The 15,275-nt window shown below is 32.6% G+C and overlaps 1 protein-coding gene across 2 annotated transcripts in view; it reads left to right on the top strand.

Annotated features, from left to right (window-relative positions):
- Mtp (microsomal triacylglycerol transfer protein) overlaps nucleotides 1–15,275 on the top strand; it is a 57,532-nt gene that overhangs the window by 21,211 nt on the left and 21,046 nt on the right. For both annotated transcript variants that reach the window (XM_072537878.1, XM_072537879.1), the window contains exons 3-5: nucleotides 5,540–5,743; nucleotides 11,257–11,870; nucleotides 14,082–14,367. In XM_072537878.1, the coding sequence (XP_072393979.1) occupies nucleotides 5,540–5,743; nucleotides 11,257–11,870; nucleotides 14,082–14,367 (1,104 nt within the window). The remainder of the gene's footprint in view (nucleotides 1–5,539; nucleotides 5,744–11,256; nucleotides 11,871–14,081; nucleotides 14,368–15,275) is intronic.

Here is a 15,275-nt window from a genome sequence, read left to right as displayed (position 1 = left end):
TGATGTTAACGTTATTCTTTCTTCAGTTTGGAATGGTTCTTCCCATCTCTGTTTTTCACCATCATTGTGGTTGGGTTTGAACGTGCTTTCTAAATGATCTGCAAATCGTTCTGCTTTCTGTTCGTTACTTCTAGCCCAGTTGCCGTTTTCCAACTTGATAGGAGGAAAATGAATATGAATATGAATGATTCAAAAAATATATGAAAAAGAAAATTTTCAGACATCAAAGAAGCAAGCACAACCATCGTTTATGCAAAAAACAGGTTTCACGGGTTATTTGGGGCCTTTTACTGAATTTACCGAACTTTTTTTATCTCTCTATAACATACTATAAAAAATATTTAAGTTTTTTATTAAAAGCTTAACTATATGCGTGTGATTATTTTGACATTTTTAAATTAATTGCAACCCATTGAAAAAAAAAATAGTAAAAACGAAAAAATGGCGTTTTTGAGGATAGGGGATGGGTGGCGAGCTAAAATGGCGCTCTTATTGTTAATCACATAAAACGTAAAAAAAATGAAAAAAATGATTCAGGTATCAATTTCAGAAAATATGATTGACCCCGGAAACCTCTTAAAAACCATGAAAGACGTGGATTTTTGGTGGTTTAAAGGTGTTTCCCTCAATTTTTGAATGTCCTAAAAAACCCAGTTACTTTAATTTATATAAAAAACTATAAAAAAAAGTTGAATTGATCTATTTTGAAGTCTATAAATAGAGAAAATCCCCAAAAAAACCAGTTTTTTGGGTTTTGAAGGTGGCACACCTGACGGAAAAATCTGGAAAAAATCAGAAATATGGTTTTTGATTAAATACGAGTACACAAAATAGAATAGACCTGCTGCTATCACAAAAAAAAAGTTATACGCCATTTTCGAAAAAAAAAAACATTTTTAGGTTATGTACACTCAACATACGGGTCTATAAAAAAAAATTTTATAAAAACCTCAGCTTTGCGTGTAAAATTTTTAAAATTTTTAAATTGATTGCAACCCACCAAAAAAAAATATGTTTTCGGGGGTTAGAGGAGAGGGTGGCGGGCTAAAATTTCACTGAGTCTTATTTTTTATTCACATGAAAGAGATTGATTGAGATTGTATCGATCTAAAAAAATATGATTAACCCCGCAGAACCCCTGAAAAAACATGGTTTTTTGGGGGTTTTAAATGTTTTGGCCCAATTTTTGAATCTCTTAAAGGACCCACTTGCTTTAAGTTATATATAATCTATAAAAACTCCGATTTGATATATTTTTAAGACTGGAGAAAATCCCCAAAAAAACTCAAAAAACAGTTTTTTAGAGTTTTTTAAGGTAGCGCACCTAACGGAAAACTTTGAAAAAAATCAAAAATATAGTTTTTGATTAAATACAGAAGGAGAGAAAACTAGACTTGCAGTCATTTCCAAACAAAAGTTATACGCTTTTTTGAAAAAAAAATGCATTTTTAGGTTATATACACTCAACCTATGTGTCTATAAAAAAACACAAGTTTTGTAAAAGCCTCAACTATGCGTGTGCATTTTTTGAAATTTTTAAATTGATTGAAACCCACAAAAAAAAATAAAAACGAAAAAATGATGTTTTTTTGGGGTTTGGGGAGAGATTGTGGCGGGCTAAAATTTCGCTAAGTCTTACTTTTTATTCACATAAAAGGTAAAAAATGAAAAACTTGATTGAGGTTGTATGGATCTCAAAAAATATGATTAACCCCGCAAAAACCCTGAAAAAAACATGTTTTTTTTTGGGTTTACAGGTGTTTCGCACAATTTTTGAATGTCTTAAAGGATCCAGTTATTTCAAGTTATATGTAGCCTATAAAAAGCCCTGATTTGATATATTTTGAACGCTATAAACTGGAGAAAATCACAAAAAAACACTAAAAAACAGTTTTTTGGATTTTTTAAGGTGGCGCACCTGACGGAAAAATTAAAAAAAAAATCCGAAATAAAGTTTTTGATTAAATACATAAAATTGAAAAAAAAATAGACCTGTAGCGATTTCCAAACAAAAGTTATACGCTTTTGAAATTTTTAAATTGCAACCCACTAAAAAAAACCGAAAAATCACGTTTTGGGGGTAGAAATTGGTGGAAAAGGGATGGCGGTTTAAATTTGCTTCAACTTTTTTTTAATCACCCAGAACGTAAAAAAATGAAAAAAATTGAATTCTGGGAGTGAAGGCATTCTGGCTATCTTAACGGGGGCTACCCTTTGTGAAATGTACTGTAATTAGGGCGGTTAACTCCCTTCCTCCAATTAGTCATTAGCTCAAATTAATGTGATTTATCATTTACGTTTACTTATGGTATTTGTTTCATTAGTTGATAATATAATGATCAGGGTCAAGCTAAATATAAGTAACTATAGGTCAATAACATCTAAGAATATACAGTTGTTAATATGGAAAGTGTAACCGCACAAGACATCGATGACAGAATTTTTTAAATAATCGTAACAGTAAACGGGAGCGACACAACTGAAACAAACAAATTTTAATGAACTCTTTTATTTGACACATTGTTTTTATATCGCTACAAGAAAAAGGTAACATTGGATTGAAACTGCTTTCTGGTGATATCTGAATTTTTATTAAATACCTTGACAGGAATAAACAAACTCTTTATTTCAAGTTTCGGCTTGGAAGTCGTTTTCAACATACAGTTTTTTAATTTTAGTTAGTATGTTAATTTTGCATACTCTATTTTACATTACGCTTCTATATCTACAGTGCGTCCGTAAAGTACGGAATAAATTCGATATTTCCTAAATGAAAAGCCTTTTTAAAAAAATCTAAAACACGTCGATTTTTAAATTTAATGTTCTACATTTTACAATAAAATTTCATTATACAAGTTGATACACATTACAGTGGTGACGTCATCGGCTCTTTTTTTAATGTAACACCCTGTATTTTAGGACATTTTTAGATCGATAAAAATGAGCTGATTCCAAAAAAAGTATAATACTGGGGGTCTAACGGATATAATTTGAAAGACATGCGCTTAGAAAATTAATTTTTATTGATTTATAATATTAATAAATTATATATAAATTATAATAAATAACTTGAAAGTAATCCAGTAATGAATACATGACTTAATCTTAAATGTTCGAATTGTAGCCCTTGTTGTATTTGACAGTAACCCAAACGTTGTACAAATTCTTGTAGAACCTTGTTTATGCTTTCTTGAAAAATATTGTTTATTTCTTTACGAATTCTTGTTTTTAAGTCTCCAATATTTGCAGGTTTCGTTTTATAAACAACATTCTTTAAATGACCCCACATAAAATAATCCAAAGGATTGAGGTCTGGCGACCTCGCTGGCCATTCAATATGTTCACGTCTTCCAATCCACCTGTTCGGAAAAATTTCGTTTAGGTACCTTCGAACATCTAAAGCATAATGCGGAGGCGCACCATTCTATTGAAACCATAAACTTTTATCAATACCTCCAAGATTAATTGTACTGTACTGTACTGTACATCTGTACGTCAAGATGTTACGTGTGGTCTGTACTTTTGTATGGATGTGAAACTTGGACTTTAAACGCCGATATCATGAATAAAATCGAGGCGTTTGAGATGTGGTTGTATCGAAGGATACTAAAAATTCCATGGACTAGCAGAACCAGAAACGAAGAAGTTCTTCGAAGAATGGGACATCAACGAACTCTATTAAATATTATTAAGAGGCGTAAACTAGAATATCTTGGACATATAATCAGAGGACCAAGATATGAGTTCCTTCGGCTAATTCTCAACGGTAAAATCGAAGGAAAGAAATGGATAGGACGGAAGAAACTCTCTTGGTTGAGGAATTTGCGGCAGTGGACAGGTTTGACAGCGGACCAATTGCTACACGTAGCGCAAGACCGAGATCAGTATAAAAATATTATAAGCATGGTAGTCGCCGACGTTCCGTAGGGATATGGCACTCTAAGAAGAAGAAGTACTGTACGTATTGTACGGTATCTACAATTCTGACGGTTGACCTCGCCATTTAAATTGAATGTAGCCTCATAAGAAAAAATAATATTTTGAACCAAGAGAGGGTTTCGGTGGCTGTTATCCATCATTATTTTGAAAAATTGTATTCTTTTATCTGGATCATCCTCGTTTAATTCCTGTACAACTGTGCATTTTACTTACTTTACGTACTTTGTTTTGCAAACATCGAGATCACTACTCTAACCTTACGAACAGAAGTGTGCGCATCTTCTTCAAAAGCAAGTAGAACATCTAATGTTGTAATATAATTTACAGAGGGACGACCTGATTTGCGTGCATTTTCAACCGTACCAGTTTGTCGAAATTTCTTTTGAATCTTACTTACTGTTGACTGCGTGATGCGTATTTCTGGATATTTATCATTAAATAAATTACACACTTCCATCTGCGTTCGCGATATGTCTCCATACCCAATCATCATGAGTATTTCAATTCTTTGCTTTACACTCAAATTCATTTCTACTTAAAACTAATTCTAAACAATAATACAGAACATTCACGAATTAATACAATTATTGTACTACTAATTGTTATTGAACGTTACTAAAAATAATTACAGTTTACCGAAAACTAGAAGTAGGCTACTAGGCTACTTTTTTGCAATTGATAATAAATAATTTATTTTCTAAGCGCATATTTTTCAAATTATATCCATTCGACTCGAGTGTTATACTTTTTTGGAATCAGCATTTTTATCGATCTAAAAATGTCCTAAAATACAGGGTGTTACATTTAAAAACAGAGCCGATGACGTCATCACTGTAATGTGTATCACCTTGTATAATGAAATTTAATTGTAAAATGTAGAACATTAAATTTAAAAATCGACGTGTTTTAGATATTTTTAAAAAGGCTTTTCATTTAGGAAATATCGAATTTATTCCGTACTTTACGGACACACTGTGTATGCGTCTATATTCTTTGATATAATTAACAAATAGGGTCTTATAGGCATTTATAGGTTATTTTCATATTATTATATTTATATTATCAAAAATATTTAATGTCATTTGTCAAAATAAAAGATTTCTTTAACATGATAGCAATAACTCTCTTTTAGACATAAAGTATTTTCTCCTTCATTAAAGGATCCTATAATAAAGGCGGCTGTCATCTTAAATATCTCTCTAATAATCGTACAATGCGTAGCCTTCGGGTTAATACGAGTATAGAAAAATGGTTTGAATATATCTTTTAAAAATATCACGAGATGAGATGAAAATTTTAGTATTTAAATTGAGTTTTCTAGAAGAAAAAAAACAGAGAAGAGAAGAAACGTCATGTTAGGTATAGGGTGCTGTTGGAAATGAAATAAATACCATTAACTTAAGATCAGGAGTATTAATACAGCTGTATTTTTGTATGTAATTCTGTAAAGTTTTTGTACTTAAAATTTACTAAAAATGCTGGTTGTTGCCTTCTTTTCTAAGAAAAGCTGAAAAAACCTATGCATCTTTTAACATACATTATTTATTAAACTTGATTACTAACATACGAGTATATTTAACCTCTTTACTTTCTTTTTTAGTTGAAAACTCCTAAACTTCATATTCGCTCGAGAAAGGCTCCTGCTCCAGATGGATTCATTCCTCATTCCTCCAAATTGGATAGTATCGAAAACAAACCGTTTTTGGTAGATTGGAATAAAGGAAAAATCAGTAAAATCTTTCTGTCGAAAAGTGAGCCAGTTTCGATAAAAAACGTTAAAAAGGGTATAGCAAGTCTATTCCAGGTAAGATTTTTTTACTGTTTAGACGTAAATATAAATTATATATTTTTCATACATCGAAAATACCTATAAATAAGGGTGCTTTAAGGAGATAGTGAGGGAGGAGGTAAGAGAAAGGGAAACCTTTCCAAATAAAAAATAAAAGGAGATAATAAGATGTCTCCCATTTTTTTATTACGGATATTTCCGACTAATGTTCTTAACTAATGATATAGGTACCCATAATTTAAACAAGTTTTATATAGATCAGACGATTTTTGAAGCTTTTTTTTCCTCCTCTTTAATATATTTTTATTCTTAGCCAAGAAAAAGAAATATATGATAAGGTTTATGTTTGCTTGTTTTTTAGTTTTTGTTTACATGTAACTGTCAAGCGGGTTTTTTATTAACTGTGATAAATTATAGATACTATTTTATCATAGCCGCATTGAAATTCATTCTCTTTCCTTATAGTCTGGGGCTGGGGACAAAGGGGGGGGGGATTGAGGCCATGGGATTGTACAACTAACTCTTATGTATTTTGACCTGCCGAATCAGAATCTTCAACATGATAATCCGAATTTTTGGACAGGAATCTATTAACAATTTAATTGTTTAAATGCTTATAACTACTAAACTAATAAAGATATACCCTTTTTTTAAATCATATTTTGTTTTATTTAAAAAAACAAACCAAGAAAACTTTAAAAAATTAAAATTGGTCCATTAGATACAAGCCGAGATATTATTAAAAAAACTATCAGACATTTTTACTTCGCTTTTGCTCAACGTATGTATGTAAAACGTTAACAGGCCTTTTAAGTCCTATGCTGGATCGATAATTTCTATCGTTTTCTGTTCTCAGCTGTCGGTTTCCAATTTCCGATTCCCATCTCTCTGACATCTTCCATAACCACATTTCTCCATTTCTTTCTTGGTCTTCCTCTCTTTTTTTGTCCTTAGGTACTTTCCAACCAATATTCTTGACGTGTCGATTACCTTGCATTCTTTCTAGATGTCCGAGCCATTCTAGTGTTCGTTTTTTCACCACTTTTATTATTGTAGGGTTATCATACAATTGGTACACTTCTACATTAGTTCGTCTTCTCCATTCTCCCTCTACTAGTTTTCCACCAAACATTCTGCGAACTATATTTCTTTCCCATGCTTCCAATATGTTCTGTATGGTTTTGTTCATAGTCCATGTCTCGGCAGCGTATAGCATTGTGGGTCTAATTAAAGTTTTGTATACTCTTATTTTTGTATTATGAGATATATCTTTGGCCTTAATTATTTTGCTCATGGCTCCAGCACATATGTTGCTCTTGGTCAGTCTCTTGGTTGATTTCATTTTCTTCCTTACATGTCTGATCAATAACAGTACCTAATTACATATATTCACTCACCTTCTCAAATTCTTCAACTGATGCATCCTCCACCTAAAATAAAAGGGGCCCCTGGTGTTTATTCCTTTTTTGCTCGGGATTTCCATATACTTGGATTTATTAATATTAACTTTCAGTCCCATTTTTAGAGCTTTTCCGAATCAGTCTTTTTGCTATACTTGCTAGTTTTTTTCCATTTCTTGCAATGAGAATCACATCATCAGCGTACGCTAAGCATTGGTGCTCTTTGTATAAAATAGTGCTGGACCTATTTATCCCACTAACCTATACAATTTTTTCTAGAACTTTATTGAATAGCAAATTAGACTACGGGTCTCCTTGGCGAACACCTTTTTTTACTTCGAATTCTTCTGAGACTGTACCGTTGCATTTCACAGCACATTTTTTTTCTTTCTAATTGTCATTTTTACCAATCTTACTATTTTTTTCTGGCACTTGGAATTGTTTTAGCGGTTCTATTAATTTGTTTGTATCTATGTATCGTAGGCGGCTTTGTAATCAATGAAAAGTAGCTACTTGTGCTGAAATGTTGTATTCATAGCAATTGATCAGGATTTGTTTTAGCATAAAAATTTGATCGCATGTTGATCTTCCCTTGCGAAATCTTCGCTGATATTCTCCTAGATTCTTCTACACATATATTTCTAATCGTTTTTTAATTAACATGTCCAGCACTTTGTATATTGCCTTTAACAAGGATATTCCTCTATAGTTTACGCATTCAGTTCTATCTACTTTTTTGTGTATAGGAATTATAATGGACTTGTTCCATTCTTGGGGCATTTCTTCGGCATCCCACACTTCTATTATGAGCTCATTAAGTTGGTTTTTTAAAGTCCCTCCTCCATATTTTAAGTTCTCTGCCAAAATGCCGCTCTCTCCGAGGCTTTTTGATGTTTCATATGTTTTATTATTTCTTGAATTTCTTCTCTTGCTGGCTTTGGTATTTCTTCTACTACTATTTTGGGTTTAGGAACATAATTTTCTTCATTAGTCACTCCGTTATTTAGCAGCTCTTCAAAATATTCTTTCCATCTTTCACATATTTGGTCTTTATCCACTATCAGGTTTCCTTGCTTATCTTTTACATTCATCGTTCTTCCCTGGTACACAGTTTTAATGTATTTTACCTCTTTGTAGGAGTTTTTTCTTTCGTTGTTCTTGTAATCTTCTTCAATACGCATTACTTTATCATCCATAAACTTTCTTTTCCGCGCTCTTAGGATTTTCTTTACTTTTTTTTTTTCGTTGTTCTGCATACCTTTCTGGGTCGTATTGTTTTTGCGATCGCAATTTTTTTAATCTCAAATCTGATCTTTTTTTTAACTGTTCTACATTCGTCATCGAACCAGTGGTTTTTTAAATCTTTTTGTTTCCTTGCTTATCTTTTACATTCATCGTTCTTCCCTGGTACACAGTTTTAATGTATTTTACCTCTTTGTAGGAGTTTTTTCTTTCGTTGTTCTTGTAATCTTCTTCAATACGCATTACTTTATCATCCATAAACTTTCTTTTCCGCGCTCTTAGGATTTTCTTTACTTTTTTTTTTTCGTTGTTCTGCATACCTTTCTGGGTCGTATTGTTTTTGCGATCGCAATTTTTTTAATCTCAAATCTGATCTTTTTTTTAACTGTTCTACATTCGTCATCGAACCAGTGGTTTTTTAAATCTTTTTGTTCTTGGTATGTTCTTCCACGTTGCTTCCTTTTTAGTGTTTGTCATTTTAAAGAACTTTTGTTGTATGTTACTCACAGTAGCACTATCTTGTTTGGGGTAGGTTTCTTGTATATTCTTTTGATAGTCCTGCTCTACCTCAAATTTTCGCAGAGTTTCAAAATTAAATTTAGGTTGCACTTTCATTTTCGTGTATGCTTTTTAATTATTGCATCCCTCATATTAATTCTAACCAAAAAATGATCAGAGTTTACGTCAGTACCTCTGCACGTTTTCACATTTGTTATTAAATTGGCGAACTTCTCTTGTATTAAGATGTGGTCTGTTTGATCAGTTTCATTTGATCCTGGAATTAAGAGAAGATTAAGAGATCCTGGCGCTTTACTTGCTTTTAAGCTTTGTTGTCGTGCTTCTTCTCCAACATCTCCCTAACTAATTATATCTATTCCCAGATATCTAAACCTTGCTTCCTGCTTTATTATTTTCCCATCAAGTTCGACTTTACATCGTAGTGGGTATTTAGATGTTGTCATACATGTGGTTTTTTGTGCTGATATTATCATATTGTATTTCTTGGCTGTTGTATTGAAGATGTGTGTTAATCTCTGGAGCTCGTCATCTGTCTCGGCGATTAATGCGGCGTCGTGTGCATAACATAATATTTGGATTTCTTTGTTCCCCATTCTGTAACCATGACCTTTACGTCCTGATTGTATTATTTCGTCCATTATTATATTAAAGAGAAGTGGGCTTAACGAGTCACCCTGTCTGACTCCGCTTTATACTGGTATACACTGTGTTAGTTTTCCATTTATCTTGGTTGTATTCGATTATGGAAGTAGATGTTTTCGATGGTTTGTATAATATTGATTGATATGTTTCTTTTATACAGTAGGTATAAGACGTCTTCGACTTGGATGCGGTCGAAAGCCTTTGTCAGGTTTATAAAACAGATATGCTGGTTTATTGTACTCGATGGCTTTTCTGTGATTTGTCTTAGTACAAATACGGCGTCTATGCAGGATCTTCCGGATCTGAATCCTTGTTGTTCATCTGATAAAGTTGTTAGTTTATTGATTTCGTTGGTTAGGCCTTTTGTGGTAGGCTTAAGTGCGGTGTTCAGTAGATTTATACCTCTATAATTGTTGGGGTCTTCTTTATCTCCTTGAATATTGGTATCATTATACTGTTTCTCCATGCGTCTGGTCTCTTGCAGTGCAATATTAGTTTTTGTATAAGTTTTGTCATCTCTAGGGTTATACTTTTCCTCCGTGTTTTAGAAGCTTGTTGGTTATCCGTCTGGTCCTGGAGACTTTCTAATTTTGAGTGAATTTATGGCTATCTCTACTTCCTGAAAACTATTTAGTGTCTTAATTCAGGTACGTTATTGTGTTGATTATTTTCCTTTCCTTTAAACATTTAAATACCGTCAGGTATCTTTCCCATTCGTTTGTTGGTATTAAGTTCTTGTTCCTCTATCAGGTTAATTAATGTTCCCTCAACGTTAAAAAGATTTAAAGCACCTCATTTTAAAACTAGGATTATAAGATTTAAAATGAATTTTGAAAAATTCAATTTTATCAGTTTTTGACGAAGTTATATAAGTTTAAAGTATACAATTTAGGTGAAGAGGTATTAATGTTATAAAGTGCGAGTACAGTTGCACTCGAACGACGCGCCCTGTGCGAGTTAGGCGCTTCACTGGGTCAATTTCAAATTACTATATTTTAGCGAAAACTGCATCGAAATGAGTTTAGTAAAGTTCAAAGTGTTCTTTTTCCATTTTACTATAGTATAACACAATACTAATTTTTTTTATCTCATACCCCCAAAAAATTGTTATAAACAAATTCGATTTTTTTACGCCTAAATTGTTTACTTTAACTTCGTCAAAAATTGATAGAATTTAATTTTTCAAAATTTATTTTATATCTTATAATCATAGTTTTAAAATGAGGTGCTTTAAATCTTTTTACGTTGAACAAAAGCAAAGTTATAAGTAAAAATATCAGATATAGTCGATAATTTGTTATTTTTTAATAATAAATTTACAATTTCTCGGCTTCTAATGGACCGATTTTAATTTTTCAAAGTTGGTTTGGTTTTTTAAATGAAACAAAACATGATTTGAAAAAAGGGTATAATTTTTTTAGTTTATTAGTTATAAGCATTTAAGCAATTAAATTGTTAATAACATATTCCGGCATAAAAATTCGGATTATCATGTTAAAGATTCGGATTCAGCAGGTCAAAATACAGAAAAGTTGGTTATAAAATATCATGGGCCTCTATCGGGCACCAAACCCCCTTTATCCCTAGACTATTACTTCCACCAATAACAAGTTGCACTGGAATTTTGACAGTGGAAACAGTACTAAATTCTTTAGCATCAATATTTAAAATTGACTTGCATTTTATTGTTTTTTATATTTATGATGTACTTATGTACTTTTTTAGTTTCAGCTTCTCGACGGAGACTTGACCGAAGTAGATTCTTCGGGAACATGCACAACATCTTATTCTTCTTCCTCACCAAGTAAATTTTCAAAGATTAAAACTAACTGCAAATCTGATGACTTACCATATACACAAAATAAACATAACATGTTAGGAGTGGAAGTAGAATCAAGTCGAATCACAGAATACGAACTAGGTTCAAATGCTTTTGAAATAAAATCTATAACGTCTAAAGACAGTCACATTGCTTATTTGGCAGCTAGAGAAGAAATGGGCAACCACATTGAATCAGAGCAGACTATATATTTAACAGAAACAAGTACATCAACATCCTTCGAAGGGATCAACATTGAAGAAGTTGTTGAAAAAATAGGAAAAGCGTCTGGTATTAGCTTTAATCAAGAAACCTTATTGACTGAAAAGGAACCAGTTACATCTGAGGAGATCATAAGCTTTACAAAAACAATTGAGAACCTCAGGAATCAATTAAAAAATGAGAATATCGGAACTCTAAAACAGGCCAAAGCTCACATTGAAGCAGTTAATGCTGGAAGATTAGCGAAAAAGGAAGACATTTTGAAAGCTCTTTCATCGAAAAAGAATAAAAATATACTGTAAGTAGTGCTAAAACTGGACAATATATTTTATAAATTAACCATTATATTCAATGTCTATATAGAAACAATAATTGTGTCAAAATATAATTGTTGTTTACGAACATTAATCATTTTATATTTTTTTTTTAAACAAAATTGATCAAGACAATCGTAACGTCAACAGTTTCATGTGTTGTGACGGGTAGCCTTTTTAGACAGCAGACAGTAATAAAACTCATCATCATTGGTGCTACAGCCTTATAAAAGAGCCTCGACCTTCCCAAGTCTATTACGCCAGTCAGTTCTATCCATTGCCAAGTGTTGCCAGTTTGCTGCGTCTATTTTTCTACCATCCTCATCTACACCATCCCTACATCTGAGTTTTGGCCTACCCCTACTTCTACTTCCCATAGGTTGTGACATAAGGATTCTTCTAGGAGGGTTGTTCTGCTGTGATCTTGCCAGATGTCCTGCCCATCTTAGTCTTCCTATTTTTATAAGGGATACTACGTCTTTACCACCAAATATATGTTTATATCTGTGATATATCTCGTAGTTGTACCTCCTTCTCCAAACACCATTTTCACAGACGCCACCGAATATTCTTCTCAGGATCCTTCGTTCAAATATAAGCAGAAGATTTTCATCTGCCTTGGAAATGGTCCATGTTCCGACCCATATGTCAACACTGGTTGTATAAGGGTTTTGTATATGGTTATTTTTGTTTTTTGGCTTAAGTTTCTGCTTCTCATATGTCTACTCGGTCCAAAATAACATTTGTTTGCTAGGATTATTCTTCGCTTGATTTCTTCCGTCGTGACGTTCTCCTTGGTGATCAGGGAGCCTAAGTATGTGAGTTTGTCCACCACTTCAAAGGTAGAGTTATCAACCGTAAATTGGTGGCCGATGTTTCTGGCTCTATTGTTGGGTGTTGATGCCATTATCTTAGTTTTCTCCTCATTTACTTGCAGGTCCATATTTTTTGAGGCGTTTGATAAGGTGGTATGCATTTCTTCTAGCTTGCATGTTGTGCGGGCAACTAGGTCAACATCATCTGCATATACCAAAATTTGGGATGATTTATTAAAAACGTTTCCTCTGTTGTCTATTTGGACATCCCTGACCGCCTTTTCCAGAGCTATGTTGAAAAGGAGACACGCTGGCGCATCTCCCTGTCGCAGCCCAACATGGGTTTCAAATTCCTGTGATTGTTCGCCCTGTATTTCGACTTTGCAAACAACTTTACGCATTGTAGCCTTAACCAATCTTATCAGTTTATCGGGGATGTGGAATTCATCCATGGCTTCATACAATTTATTTCTTAGGGCACTATAATAGGCCGATTTAAAATCTAGGAAAAGATGGTATGTGTCGATATTGAATTCATTGGTTTTTTCCAGTATTTGCCTTAGCACAAAGATCTGGTCTATTGTTGATCGACCAGGCCTAAAACCACTTTGATATTCGCCAGGAAGCTCCTCTGAATATGCAAGTAATAAAACTCAGGTTTAGTTAAAATGAAAATATATTTGAAACAAATTAAATAATAAAATAAAATTATAACCGAGATAGTATGTACAGAATTTAAATGCCAATCCTACAGCGACGATATCGACGGCTCACTCTTTAATACCTGCCAAAATTAAAATATAATTAATGTCATAAAATTGAAGCGACAATTACGGTATGTTAATACACACACGATGAAGAAAACGAAGTACAGATTAGAGGTGGATTGGCAAGGAGCAGGAAGTGACTAATTAATAGTTAGCCACGGAATAGCTCTGTATTACATCAAAACTCTAAGACCGCTAAGGAACTGCCACTAGATCAACACTCTAGCAGAAGCGGTTGGCCTTCAGTCAACACCCGAAGGCCCAGTGGAGTTCTTACCACATTAGCACTCTGGAAGAACTCGATTCTTTCTTGCAGCGTACGCTGTTTTATACGATTTTCGGACGTCCATCTCTAGTGCGCATCGATGAAAGTGGAACTCAGCGGTGGGAGTGTATGTACTGGGCGTTGACAGGACGAAGCGATGACTGGCGATGTACATCGTTATACTGTTTTATTGCATACTCTCTTATTTTGTCTTATTTCAACCATTTCTAATTATTCTGTAATTCATTATCTTTAACCTATAGAACAGAATTATTTTACATTATAACATATAACAAATATATTTGTATGTACAGAATGCTTGTTTAATTTAATTTATTTTGATTCTAGGTCTCAGCTCTATGATATTTTAGGTTATGTACAAACTCAAGATTCACACGAAGCTGTAATGAAGAACCTACATTTCGATAATGAAAATCAGATAGATTTGAGCGAACGATATCTGTGGGCCCTGTCATTTTCGCCGCAACCTAATCCAGATATTATTAAAAATATCTTGAAAAAGTATACAAAAACTGTTAACATTCCAGAAAAGGTTAAGGAAACGATGATATTGACAATAGCGTCGATGACTCATAAATTAACTAAAGCATCAACTAATGATATCAGATTTAGTGTAAGTATTTATAACACAAATTTTAATGTAACATATTTTATAATTCAGATTTAAGGAAATATCAAAAAACTATTTTTTTATTTAATTGAGTTGGCCATTTACGTTTTTTAGTATTTTTGTTTTTGTATTTTTGTCTGTAATTGTTCGGTTCATTCAATCATATAGAAGCTGTGTATTATCTCTAAAATTAAAATATAATGGGCATCATTCCTTATAATTATTCTCATAAGGAAACGAGTCAAAAAAATTGTAAAGAACATTTTAAAACGAACCTATCATTTTCTTATTTTTTGTAATGAACAAAAACATTATTAAAAAATTCTACTTTAAAAAGTTACGTCATTCCAGAAAGAAATTAAAATAACAATTTGTGTTTCTGAGATTGTTGTCTTTCAAGATTTCTGCGGATGAGCGGTCGAACCATCTCCTCAGGTCTTTCAGCCACGAGTTCTTCATCTTTATCCTACTGATATTTTGCCTTGTACTTTTTCTTCCAGTATAACTTGAAGTAATTCGTATCTTTCGCCTCTCAACACATGGCCCAAGTATTGCATTTTCCTCTCTTTGATTATTCTGCAACAGTACCTCAACATTAGTAACTCTTTGTACTCATGGAATTCTCAACATTCATTTGTATACACGAAAAAGTGTTTATACGAAACTAAATTAAAAATCGTATCATAACAAAACAAACATTTAATATCATGGGATTATAAATGAAAAATATATGAAAATAAAATTATACTTATCTATAATTTCGAAATTCGTTCACATAAAAATACATTTGTTTATTAGATAGAATACCTATTATAATTAAAAGGTTGGAGCATTTCACTGTTATTTAGTTCATAAATATTCTTCACTTGCTCAATAAAAAAATATAAAATCGGTACAACCTGATTTATCCA

The sequence above is a fragment of the Diabrotica undecimpunctata genome, chromosome 7 (genome assembly GCF_040954645.1).
Source record: "Diabrotica undecimpunctata isolate CICGRU chromosome 7, icDiaUnde3, whole genome shotgun sequence".
NCBI classification, from domain to species: domain Eukaryota; kingdom Metazoa; phylum Arthropoda; class Insecta; order Coleoptera; family Chrysomelidae; genus Diabrotica; species Diabrotica undecimpunctata.
Note: the sequence above shows the minus strand (reverse complement) of the source record. Positions and strands in the feature narration are given on the sequence as shown.